This window comes from Helicoverpa armigera, chromosome 8, assembly GCF_030705265.1.
Source record: "Helicoverpa armigera isolate CAAS_96S chromosome 8, ASM3070526v1, whole genome shotgun sequence".
Lineage (NCBI taxonomy): Eukaryota > Metazoa > Arthropoda > Insecta > Lepidoptera > Noctuidae > Helicoverpa > Helicoverpa armigera.
The window spans coordinates 8,485,745-8,499,494 of NC_087127.1; the positions used below are offsets into that span (position 1 = coordinate 8,485,745).

At 37.3% G+C, this 13,750-nt stretch overlaps 1 protein-coding gene across 1 annotated transcript; it reads right to left on the reverse strand.

Annotated features, from left to right (window-relative positions):
* Nucleotides 1-1,538: 1,538 nt before the first annotated feature.
* On the reverse strand, nucleotides 1,539-2,820 carry LOC110374755 (transcription elongation factor SPT4). The gene is made up of 4 exons (XM_021332610.3): nucleotides 2,557-2,820; nucleotides 2,360-2,466; nucleotides 2,093-2,148; nucleotides 1,539-1,707 (listed from the first exon to the last, which is right to left on the reverse strand). The coding sequence occupies exons 1-4, from the start codon at nucleotides 2,623-2,625 to the stop codon at nucleotides 1,589-1,591; spliced, it is 351 nt and encodes a 116-aa protein (XP_021188285.1). The 5' UTR covers nucleotides 2,626-2,820; the 3' UTR covers nucleotides 1,539-1,588.
* Nucleotides 2,821-13,750: the final 10,930 nt, after the last annotated feature.

The window sequence follows — 13,750 nt, forward strand, 5'->3', positions numbered from 1 at the left end:
GGAAAATAACATACGGTTGAAATGTTTTATAATCATATTTATTTCATAGGCAATTGAGATCATAAATCAACATATAAAATTAATAACATTTTTAACAAGAACATTTTTGGCACACTTTTATTTGGTGCTCCAAGCAAATAGGGATTTGGCACTTATTGCACCTGGTCTTGCATTTCCGGTCTTTATTCCTGGGGCACATTCCACATCGTCCTTGTTCTTGATGGTCAGGCATGGCCCTTGCTGCTGGCACATCTTTTTTCAGGATACCTGCAATGACCTCCTTTACATCCCTCCTCAAACTTGGGGTTTGTAAACGATTTTTTCTAAGTGCTCATATATTAGCCCAAGTCCCAATTCTTTGAGAAAAGTTCGTCGGAATTTGTGAACTTGTCGCTAAACCCTAAAATGGCATTTGGCTAGGGGGCTGGTTACATAGATTGCATAAATTACTCCAAAAATACTATTATTAAATTAAATAAATGTTCAAATAAAAATATCGATTTCCCTACACTGGGGTGACCAGGCACCCCACAACACGAATACACACGTCTACACGCATCGGCGAACTTCGTGCGACTGATGGATCTAGAGCGGGTACCACTAGGATAAAATACACTGAAACGCAAAATTGTGTGAATATAATTAATAAGTGAAAAATCCAAAATAAAGTTCCGTGGGGTTCTCCAGCACCCCAGGTAGGGTTCTAGGGTTAAGACTCAGAACTAAAATTTCGTAAAAGGGCTACATTTCAAACCTTCATTTCTTTCTGTTGGACAAGTAAGATGGATAACGTAAGATCGATAACAATGTCCGAGGACTTAACCGGTGTTCCGCGGACCACTTGGAATGCCTCCAGGCACCACCAGCCCACCACCACCAGGACCACTGATCTAAAGCATCCAAAATTTTCGGATATGTTTGTTATATTGCACTCGTAGTTACAGCGTGAGCTTCCCAACGACTGTACGATAGCGACTTCGGAACGCTATCGTTGCCTATTCATTCTTTGCCCAACGATGAGTAGGAGCCGAAAAAAAATTGTATAACAACTGCACAATTGAAAAAAAAAATCACTGCGATCGTACAACAATCAACAGCACTGCAACCAATCAAGTTTAGAGGCGGGGGTGTATGAAGGGTCACTCCCGAACTGCTCGCGCCTTGTGATTTCGGATATATTGTGGATGAATCTCGATAAAATGTAGGTATAAAATGAAACGCCAGCAGAGGATGGAGGCCCCTGGAGAACAGGGGCCCCAAGCACGTGCTTGTTGTGCTTATAGGGTTAATCCGCCACTGAATATACAAAGTTGTCAGTGTTAGATGCTATAAATAAATAGAACCAGTACAATACATTTAAATTGGGTCACAGAATTCATTTTCTAACCTAGGCAGAACATCAGTCAGTCGGTACCTTTGGAAGTAATGAACATAGCACAAACTATCAACTTTCTGGTTTTCACTATTCTGTATAAAAAATTAGTGATACTGTTTAATTTCTGGGAAAAATAAAGTTATGGAAATGATATGCAGCTATAAGTGGCATAATAATTATTTAATTAGTTCTTAAATATACAGATATAGCCTATTATCTCTGACTGGTGTCTCTGGGCCTGTACACATAGCCTCGGCTCTTCATCTCTCTGATGACACCAGCTGGTAATCGGCCAGAAACCGATATGGCATACACCCCTTTGCAAAATCGATCTGAAAACATTTTTTTTTTCATTAGTGGCAAATACATCAAAGTGCAATCAAATCAAAAATGCTATGAAGAAGGAGTAGCAAATGGTCTAGTTTATTATTCCTATTTTAGTAAGACTTCATTATAATCAATTAAATGATCACTAGGTACTAATGTACATTAAATGTTATTGAGTGTTAGCATCTGTCCACATCTGGAGTAACCATGAGCAGAAGTTAATAAATAAATATTATAGTCTAAAGTAGTAATAATGGACATACTCAGAGACATTTAATGGTTACTTAGGCCGTTCCTTAGTGCAGAACTTCTATGAGAATCTGTCACTAAGGACTGGTGTGGTTAGTCAATTAGTACCAATAGAGGTATTGGTAGCTTGCCAACACTTACTTATGCGTTGCCATTTGCACACCCAACTATCTTCAGGACTCATCACAGCAATCATTCTAGAAAAAGAGAAATGAAATCTATGTTATATTATTTAATAAAGGCAGATATATTTTAAACAAATATTGATAAGTTCTGAATGAAAATGTTTAGAACCTTCGAACACTGTGGGGGTGTTGTTAATAATATTGCATTAAAATCCTACAAAATAAAACATTTGTAGTTATGATAAAGCTTAAATTTAAGATGAGAATAGATTCAATAACTTACCCATCAAAATTATTACTAGTGCAATCATAAACATTGTCTTTATTATTCTTCATACGAAGAAATTCGTCACAATTGTCGCACCCATCGTATTCAAATTGATCGAAGGTCTGAAACGTTAAGAGGGGGTCTCAAGAGTTGGCTATTTATAATTATCAATGATCTATTTAATTAATATATAATGTAAATAAATATCGTACCTTTATTAGAGAGCACACTAAACAAGCCCGTAACCCTCGGAGATCTTTTGGTACGGTTTCCAGCGACATTCTTGCTCAAGATTACTGTTCAAGAAATTATACTATGGTGTTAAATTACAGCTACTAGTTTAATACAGATAGTTACGTCTAAAAAAACTGTTATAATCTAAAATGTGGCTTTGAGTTATTTATTTTTGATTCGAGTTGTAAAATTTCGTGCAACCTAAGCACCGTCAGTTTCCTCTCCTGTCACTGTCAAACAAATACTGCTGTCAATGTCAAACCTTAAAATGTTACCAGTTAATTATTTTTATCTAAAAATAACAATAGTATGCCCCACGCATAGATGTAATATACTATAAACAAGATTGCGCACTCTCAAAATATATATTCACGAAAATGAACTCTATTCCAACGCAATAAGGTACTAAATTGGTTGCATAATACACAGAGGCAAATCCGAGCCGAGAGGGATAGTTAGAACGGAGGCCGTTTGTCTCTTTCTAACACCTTGCCAGCATAAAAAATGTTGTGATCAACAGTTTTTTTCGCCCAAAAAAACAATTGAATCACTTATATTTTTATCTTATTTTAACAATTGCAAGTCAACGAATTAATAAAAATCGCATTAATTTATTCGTATTTATTCTTAAAACATAAACAACATAAATTTTTATTTTGCTTTTTTTTTATTTTCTAGCGATAACCCTGAACATTCTTGGCGCGTAATCAGCATTTAAAATTTTGTTTGTATTAAATCAATTTAAACTATTAAAATGGTGAAAAGTGTTGCTTTTATACTTGTGAAAGTGAATCCTATGGTGGTTGCAGTATATCGTTCCGCAGGTAAGCTAATAATAACATTTTCGTAAATCAAACAACTAGGGTGCCCATGAATTCTTGTAATGAGTCAACATACGGGTGATGGATTTTAAAACTGTTGTATTGTACAGTCAACTTCAGGTCAGTGGTAACAGTTTTATAGGAAAATCGTACTTATTACTATTGAGTTAAGGTGCATGACAGTTACCACTGACGTGCGGTCTACCGTACTATTGTTATAAGCTTCCCAAAAAAATGTAGAAACGCAATATAAATGGCTCAGCAGTCTATATGTGAAGCAAAAATACAAAAAAATCTGTCTGCACTTCGAATCTTCCCGTTTTTATTACTGCTAATTCTATCTAATGTCCGAATATGCTCGCGGTATAGAGAAAAATTTAAACTAAACTATAGGAGCGGAGTCCTTTGAGCCGAGACACAAGAAATTCTGCTTTCTGCATAAATTGTTTTTAAAACCTCTCGGGTCATCATAACCTGACTTCTTTTCTGCTTTTATTCTATTTTTATTCCCTTTTTTCTATTTTTTAAGTGTTTCGTTATTCGACATAAAATTATGTTACGTTCCGTTTCTTGCATTTCGTACCTCTAAGTCAGCGCCATCCAGTCATTAGATAGGAAAAGAATGAAAAAGAAAATGACTCATTGTTTGCATATTCCCATTTCCGATTGGTCTGATTGTCGATCTCAAATTATCAACAGACGAAAAAAGTGTTACGTCACAGGTAAATGGGAGGGTTTTCTTTTTTAAGAATTTTAAAAATAGTTTTAAAAAACTCGTTAGATGGCGTTGTGAATACTGCGGGCTGAGGCCCCTTAAGGTCTCTGCACACAGCGGGCGCGGCGCGGCTGGACGGGACGGCGACGCGACACAATGTACTAGATTGTCGCGTCACGTCACGCCGAGCGGGACGGATCTGTGTGGCGGCCTCCGTAATATCTAGTACATTACAACTGCCCAGCGTCGCGTCGCCGTCCCGTCCCGCCACACCGCGCCCGCTGTGTGCAGAGACCATTATACCTATCTGTGACATGGTTCAATAAAGTCACAGATTTCTGTACAAATTAATTTCAAAATCTCTCGCGATGACGAACTTGATAAGTTAAGATTATCCGTCGCTCCGTTCCTTGTAGTAACGTACCAAGACCGGCACTATCTCTAGCTAGGAAGAGATAAAAGAGAGAAAATTCCTCATTAGGATTACGGGCTTTCCCACAATACCTACCAATTATGGTAGATAAATAGCTTAATCAAATTTTAATGCGTCGTTTTCAATGAATTTACATGAACTGCGCATTACGGCTCCTAATTAACATTATGATTTTCATAACTTCGATGACATTTACTACGCAGTAGCGATTTTCCACGGAGATATGCGCTGCCGGCGCAGCTGCTCTCATGACGTCAACAGTTGTAGGGCTCTCTGACCCGTTGACCCGTCCATTCACAGATCTATACTAATCAAATAAATAACCCTTGAGCAATGTTTCTTATCAAAATGTGTAAGTAGAAAACAATTATATTCTGATAACGGTGTAGGCCCTACAAACAACATAGTAGGTATTGTGTTTTGATAAACAAGTGGTCGTACTCACGTCTTCTGATGCGCGATCAAAGCAATTTATGAAGTCGGGTACTAGGTTTATTAAATTAGGTTTCTGTCTCTTTAACCCATCCATAACATATATGTACTAATATAACAAAGACGAAACCGCGATATAACAGCTAGTACCTACCTACCTACTTATTTTAATAAAAAAAGGTAGGTAATGTGTTTTCCAATTGCGTGTTTACTTTGACAATATCATTTTGATGATACGAATCCATAATAAATGGTTTAATTTATTTGAAGACTTAAAACCTTAATATGACAACCATTTCTAGAATGATAATCATTATTGTAGGTAGCTAGACAAAAAGTACGTAACGGCGAATCTACAATTGTTGGCATGCCCACAATCCTAACAAAGCATTTTCTTTCTTTTAATTTTTTTCTGCTGCTGGTGGTTAGGAAAATAACTAAAATGAAAATGAAATGGTCAGAGTCCCAGTAGGTAACCCAGTAGCGTTGGACTGGAATGTATCTACGAGGTAGGTGATATTCGTCATTTAAAAGTTGTCAAATCGTCATGACTTCAGTGACAATGAGGGAGACCTGTTCAATTGTTCTGTCAGTTTTGGAATTGCCTGGATTGGCCGCCTCCATATATCCTGTAGCACTGCAATGTCCATTGCCTCTCACTGTGGGCTAGCAGCGGCGAGGGAGTGTCAGACTCTTACTGACTAAAAACCGTCGTGTTCCGTCGTGGGCCTTTTATGTACCAGGGCCGCGGTATCTCCCAATAAACTAAACCAAAGCGTTTGACGATGGTATATTATTGAGGACTGGATGAATGGGACAGACTTCTCTAAACAAACTACACATTTGTTAATAAACCCGTATAAAAAGTATATCTTAATCAAATTCACAACCCGTACAAAAAGTGGACAGATACTCAAGTCTTTCAGTCTGTCTATCATGCAATATTTATGCTTTCAAATTAAGCTGAAGTAGAACGAAAACAAATTATTAAACAATAAAATATGTATGAAAGAATAATAGCACGTCAGGAAAGTTCAAAATACATATTTTTCGATCGATTTAACATTTTAAAATATGTTTTTACATAACGCGCGATGTTGAAGTTAAATAAAACATGCGTTGAACTTTTAGATTTATCTTGTTTACTTGAATAAATCGGGTTATTTTTTAAAGTATGCAGATGCCTTTGTACCTAAATATTTTTGTACCAGTACTTTTGCAGAATTGCTGATTTAGGTAATAAGTAAGTATTAGCTGTGGTATTAGCGACAATTTTGTATAGCCATACAGGAAGGCTGACCAATAGCGTAAGGCGTAGGGAAACTAAAGGATAGAGGTGAATGGACAGCATACGCAGTTATTGTAGGTACATTACGTGTGTTTAGCTTAACATCATAGCTTAGATACTAAAATCACCGCCTTCTACACCGATGTGGCGATCGGCGGTCCATCATCAACCTAGCCTTTTCCCAACTATATTCGGGTCGGCTTCCAGTCCAACCGGATTTAGCTGAGTACCAGTGTTTTTCTAGGAGCGACTGACGTCCTCAACAAAGTTACCCGGGCAACCCGATACCCCTTGGTTAGACTGGTGTCGGACTTATTGGCTTCTGACTACCCGTCACGACTGTAGGTGTGTGTAGGTCGGCGGTGACGGCGTCAAAATAGCATCAGTGGTGTCTACTACCATCGAAAGGCTCACAATGTTACCAACTCTATTTAGACTCCTAATTCCTTCTACGTCTGGATACTTAGGACATAAATGATAGCTATAAAATTTTGTGTCACTTCTTGCCTTAGTTTTATAGGCGAGATTAGCTTACATTTTATTTTCGTCATTACTTTGAGCGGATCCGATAGATAAGAAAGCTCAAACGTAGTATTTATTTTCCAATTTCGCGGAGTAGTTTCAGTTACATAATGCGAATCTCTTTGAAGCTAGTTGAGATATTTACAATTTTAAGTAACTAAGGTTAAACAAAGGGTAGGTAAGTATACCAATGCAATTTGTTTCACCTTCAGCCAACCTACTTAGTTCTTGTAACCTTTAAGGTCACTTTGTCGTCAACTGGGTTTATTTCAGCTTATTTTATTGTTCCTAAGTTTTGTACAAAACTTTCATGACGGGAGTATTATTTCAGTAGGACTGTGTTGTCACCTGATTTGCACAAATACGTATAACTTTTGGCTTTTCCGCTCATGCTTGGGTGGGATGGTAACCCCCCTTTATTCTTCTGTAGTCGCATAAAGATATTATTAGTCTCTAGCTTAAGTACACAGTTCATCAAAAGAAGTAACGTGTGTGAACTTTTATTTACTAATTAGGAATAGTATGTGCTGCTTTCAGGATTATGCAAAACATAAGTGGGCAGATAGGCAGGTTGTAGGTTGAAGAAAGTACCTACCTAACTACTTAGTACTAAATCTTTAATTTTATCTACATAAACACTATCAAATCAAATCACTTATTTTATTTAGGCCTTTACAAGCACTTATGAACGTCAAAAATTATAAATAGGTATCATCAAAAATTATAAGTAGTAGGTATCAGATTCATAGTCGAGCAATTTTTTCAGAGTTTTTGAGAGGATATTAAAAGCACTCTGGTACCTACTCAGCTGAATCCGGTTAGATTGGAAGCCGACCCAAACATAGTTGGGAAAAGGCTCGGGAGATGATGATGATAGTTAATTGTGTCAAATTAGTTGAAGAGGTGCAGATTACGAAGCTTGAGAACAGGTACACGAGTGTCGCAATATCACGAATGCGGTTGCGGTGAGCGGCCGCCCCGCGCCGCCCTGCAGTCTACGATCGTTTTACATCTGTCATGTGATGACGTTATATACCTACCTACATTCATACATAGGTATACATAGGGACCAGCATGCGATGACGTTATATATCTACATTCATACATATACACAGGGACCAGCAGGATTCAGGAAAGTTCTCGTAACTTCTGGAATTGAAAATACTCATTTAGTTCTATGAAATTATTTGCAGGGTAAGATTTTATAATACGTATATTTGGTATAGGCACTAATTGTTCTTGATACATTTCAAGTCCTTATCTAAAAAAGAAAAAAATCCAATGACAGAAGATACTGCAATTTCAAAAGAATAATTATAATAAGTCGGTAGATAAGAGTACGCTAATGTATACTACGATTGCTGACCCATCCTTATCTCAAACTTGGAAATCCCCTCCGATTATTGAAATGTTTAGGCAATTTCTGGATAGGTTGATTAGCCACTTTCCTCAGAGATTGCCCTCGTTGAGTTATGGTCACCGACGGGTTCCTCCTGTAGGTATTTGTCTAATGTAGTCTAGGATATTACCACAGATGACATATTTCCTACAAACCATTACCACACAATCCTACAAAAAACATTCATAATTAATTAAAATATGAATTCGTAAAATAAAGCTAATAGAACTTAGAAAAAGGCTGATAGACCTAACTTGCAAACAGACCTCTACTAAAAGTGTCTTGAAAATGTGTTTGATAACTGATTTCACTGAAGTAAATTAACCACCGTACCGTACCTATATGGTGCAGCAAAGACAGACGGCCCACTTGCTGTCACAGTCCAGACATCTAAATAACGCATTATGTAAGCGGTAATTATACGATCCAAAATTGTTGATCTTCTTTTGATAGAGCATTGAACTCCTGCGGAGTAAACTGCCAAGCCAAGTGTTTCTGGGTCGCCTGTGATATGTTTGCCAGACAGAAACCGTTCGTTAGACACCGGTGAGACGTTATTTGGGATCACGCGATGTTATTTCGTCATAGCAAACTTTTATCCCGATGCATATAGGATTTCAGCCACGGGTTTTTGATTTAATTTTTGCTGAAAGAATATGTTGTTAGTTTGAGATTTCCTTAAGTAAGTTCGTAGGTGAGTATTCATTGAAAATTCTATGTTTGTAGTATTTTCATGCTTGAAAGAAAAATGATTTGTACGCCTTACACCTGTGAACCTGTACAGTTTACTTTTGCGTTTTTCAAATTGGGACTCAATTCCGTTGGTGCCCAGTGCACCACTGGGAGGAGGCTCATAGCTAAGTTCAATATACCGGAGTAACACGTAACACCCAACATGCAGAGCTAAGCTGGCTTAGCTGTAGCGAAGAGCCCATTCACTCGTCAATCCATTTGCGAACAAACTGCTGTATTCAGGTGACTGACACACATATAAAAAAGATTCTAGGATAGTATTGATAATCCCCTAGAATGTATGTTTTTTCAATCAAAATCTGCAAGCTGAAACGATCACCTAAATGGAAATGAGTAAAATATTGAGAGTAGGGAGTGCAGCCAAAGCCAACACAGAACCAACTTGGACGTGTATGCTGAGCAATGCAAGTTAAATATTGTACTGTGATTATGAAATAACTTAGGTAAAGTACCTAGTGCTGTAATTTACTTAACACAATTCATGTACTTAAGTAAATTACAGAACTAGGTACTTTACTTAAGTACATGATTTGATGATTATTATGGTAGTTTAACTATATTTTTATATTAGCTTAAAAGTAGTTTGAAACGTACACTAATATTCGCCTGTTGTTTTTAATGGGCATGCTGGTTTCTCGGATTAATATCCAAAAATAAAACAAAAAACTGCAAAAATCTGTGTTTATAAAATAATATGTTAATTAGCTTTGGCCCGAAGAAATATAATGTCATCAACGAGTGGCAAAATCTGAATTGTGATCATGAAGTATCGAGATAACGTGAAAATACCGGTAGCTTGAAGTGAGTCACGACTGAAGACGTCTGGCTATCAGACAGAAAATCATAAATCAACAGCTTTAGGGCCTTATTGTTGTTTGTGCAACCGGTCACACCTCGTAATGTTCGCGTTTTTGTGGAGTCGTAAAATTTGGATTTGTTTGGGTGCGATTTTGAAAGATTGCGTCGGGGATTAGCGCGACTTCTGGCAATGGTCCAGGCCCTACTAACGTGCAGCTGTGACACAGTGTCTGCCGCCGTTGGATCCAAATACATCGACGCTTAGATCTGTCAGAGCATAGACGCATTTCTCATTAACTGAGAAGTGTATCACGACTGTAGGCAGCGTGAAAATTTGACATTTAACCTACAGCTGTGGCCAGTCATGGCGAGACGCGGCGGCACCGTGCGCCGACGCACGTGCGCTTCTATATGCGCTCCTCTTCGGAACCTTTAATTAACTCTGTCTACGTGCGTATTACGCGCTGTTCCTTTGATTATATGTCTAGTTAATATTATTAGTAAACATTGATCGCGAGAGAAATGCGTCGTTAGATAACAGTTAGTTGTCTAGCTTAGGTTAACTCAATTAATCTACTTGATGTTATATTACTTGACTAATACTTTCGTCAACTGTGAATACGAGTAGGATATTGCCGATCATAAAATTATTAAGAAGATAGCCATATTTGATTGCACAGTTATAGTATGTAATAATGTTTTTGGTTCCTAAATATGTTTGCATGGAAATATTTGTCATTTTTTTATTTTGTAATTCTATTTATAGGTTTAATCATGTGCCAGCAGCAGTTAGGTGTGAACTCCACTGCACTCGATTGCATTACTGGCACCTGAATGCACGAGCTATTCTCGGATCAGACGGTTCACGGGGTGTTAGGTTTTCCATGCTCGTGTCACGTGTGACGATCAAGGTCTCACATTCTAACTTATCTCTAAGATAATGTAATTATAAAACATCATCAAATAGTAGGTAGGGTAGGTTAGTGCCGCTTGTAGTATATTTAATTGGGTAGGTATCGACCCGTTGGCCTGAGTATTTATGAAAATTATTATTACTTTGGAGTGTAGGTAAGGTAGGTACCTACTTTGAAAGTAGTCTGTAGTGTGTGTTTGTTAGTGTTTCTCCTGTTCAAAATTTAAACAGTAGCGGAAAGGTCTTTACACGATTATGATTAGGGAACTGAATTGAACTTAAAAGGGTAGGAACATTGAAGAGGAAGGTTCCTTCTAGTCTTCACAAGGTCTGGCTATTTTATGTGATGGCAAATTGGAACACGTGTTTTATGAATGACGAATAGGAACGATGACAAATCGGGAATAACTAAACACTGGCATAGTAATCGGTAGAACACGGGCTGAAAGAAAGCCAAAAAATTGTTAAGGTGTCTTAAGTAAGCGATGATTTGAAACTAGACGCATTTAGATGACACGGGCGGCACCGATCCACCATCGTCTCCGCGCCGAAGCTATTTTGACGTCGTAGCCTCCGATCAGCCATCGGCATAAAATCGTCGCTCGTATGAAAAAAAAACCTCACAAGTGCCCTTTTCAATTAAAGCGGTGGCAAGCAAGGTTAGGAAAATTAAGCGATTTTACTGGTGGAACTTTTCCTCAAACAACTCTGATGAAAAGCCCTCTAAAGTAAGTTTTTCACCGGCCAACCAAATAATGGCCTTATGTTCTTATATATTATAGGTACTCTTAAATAGTTTATATTGTTGATTATGTAATGTCTATGAGTAAAAAAAAATGCGCTTCGTGCCGATGACACATCAAAAACACGCTGCCGACGAGACGCTTTTTTACCGGCTCACGTACCATCCGCGTCGGTGATGTTAACGCGATCGGTGCACACGTCTTGACTCTGACCTAACCTTCGATCCCGAATGATTAGGATCACATTAGTCTTATCTATTAACGTAAACAATAAAATACTGATTAAGGGACCTACTTATACCTATATTGTTCACAGGATTTCCTTTTTTCTCGAAGTATTAGTAGTAACTATTATAGTAATCTGTGCTATTGCGCAGAATGAATTATTGTGACTACTTGTCCTGAAAGTCAGGCATGGGTAATACTCAGTTGCATCTAGTAAACCGACCCCGAGACCTAGTACCCAGTTTAGAAAATGCTAAGTTGATAGATGGTAGATACCTATGTAACAGAGAAACGGTGAATTTGAATATGCGATAGGTAAATCCACTGAATGTACCTATATGGGCGTTGCTAATCCATTTTGATTGTCTCCTTAGTACTACGCCGTATATCCTTTTCGTATCGAAGAAGAATTAAGAACGAAGAAAAATTAAGGGCTTTCAGCACTGAGTACTTGCCTACGACTATTACTTGGAAAAGATAACTGTAAGGAATTTCAGTCTTTTCAATTCGGATAATGAAATAGTTAGGTACCTATTCAGACTTGGTGAAGTATTCATTTCTTAGATCTTAGTGCTAGTAATTGTCTAGTTTTTCTATGAAATACTTAATCTAGTTTGCTTTATGAGACATATTGTTGGGGGTCGAAGGCCGAAGGACTTCTTGTTAGCAGAATGATTGAACTCCAATTAGGTTAATATCTTTACACGTGTTTCATTTGTGTGTTGTTTTCCAAACTTGTTTGCGAGATTTTGTGGTCTTATACTTGTGTGTAGTCATCAACAATCTTAAACGTTCAGCATAGGGTCGTTCTTGTTCATTTTCGGCTATAACTAGGAGAGAAAGAATATAAGAAAGGACTAACGATGTGGTAAGTATTATCATCTCCTAACATAAATTCAAATGACCATTGATAGTTTGGGATCAGGATATTTCCTCAGTTAGGTATCTTTTTATTTTAGGTTTCTGAACCATTACCTTAACTATGTAGGTGAGTATATATTTGACAAAAGTACCTTATGTTTCAATGTTATTGAACTAGATAATAGAAGACAAATAGATATAAGCCTTGCTCACGTGATGATCAAGTCAAAGTTCATTAGCTTCTGCGTAGTTTTTGTTCTTGTTGTGATTACGACATTTTTATTTGACGTGCTGTTCCTACTCAGCAGAATCCGTATGATAAGTTTATATCACCTCCAAATATAGTGAACTACTATCAAGTGAGCTCACATTCTCATAACTTTTTAAAAGACTACAAGTTAAGCTTTCTGCTGTGTAAATGTAAATTAGTCTGTTTCTTTTCAGGCTTTTAAAACTGCTACTGTTTTAATCTTACAGAAAAAGGAGGAGATTCTCAATTAGACGCGTATATGTAAGTACGTATTTTTTTATTATCGATACCGAAAAGATGACATACATACATTACATCTCGTCACGGTATTCCCTCAACTCTCTATCGTGGCCATCATCGCGTCAGCTATAAAGTTAATCCAGTGCAGTCCTACAATATTCGGGAGTTGCCATCAATTTCCCAGACTCTTCATCAGATCCTGGCTTGGTGGCGATAGGACCACCTCGACAGGTTATCTTTTTGGTACAAATAAAAAAAAATCCTAATATCGGACCATTTTTATAGTAGGTATACATATTTTAAGACGTCTAGGCGAATGGTTAACCTTCTTTTTGGATGTCGGTCAAGAATAATTTTGCCAAAGAATCAGCATTGCCATACTGTCTTCTGGGCACGTTACAGCGATGCGGAGAAGTACTATGACGTCTGATTTTAAATAGTCGTTTTCTACCTCTATAGTCATTAGTTATTTTTTATGAACACGCTTAAATATTAGCTTCACTTGTAACTGTGTACGTAAGAAAATCTTGGAATTGAAATTTAGGATGAAATTTTACACACGCTCTGAGTTCTGATGACATGATACATGACTAGCTGAGAAACGGTACAAAAAGCGTGTTTTCGTTTTAAAACTATTTCTTTCATTTAACTAGTTTGTTGCGTATATTATGGTATTATTTTATCACATTGTTAAGAATCATTAGAATTTTTGTTTCAAGAGATAGTAGAACGTTGTTTCCCTTAAAAAAGTTCCACGATCGACTTTTGTAGATTTCCAT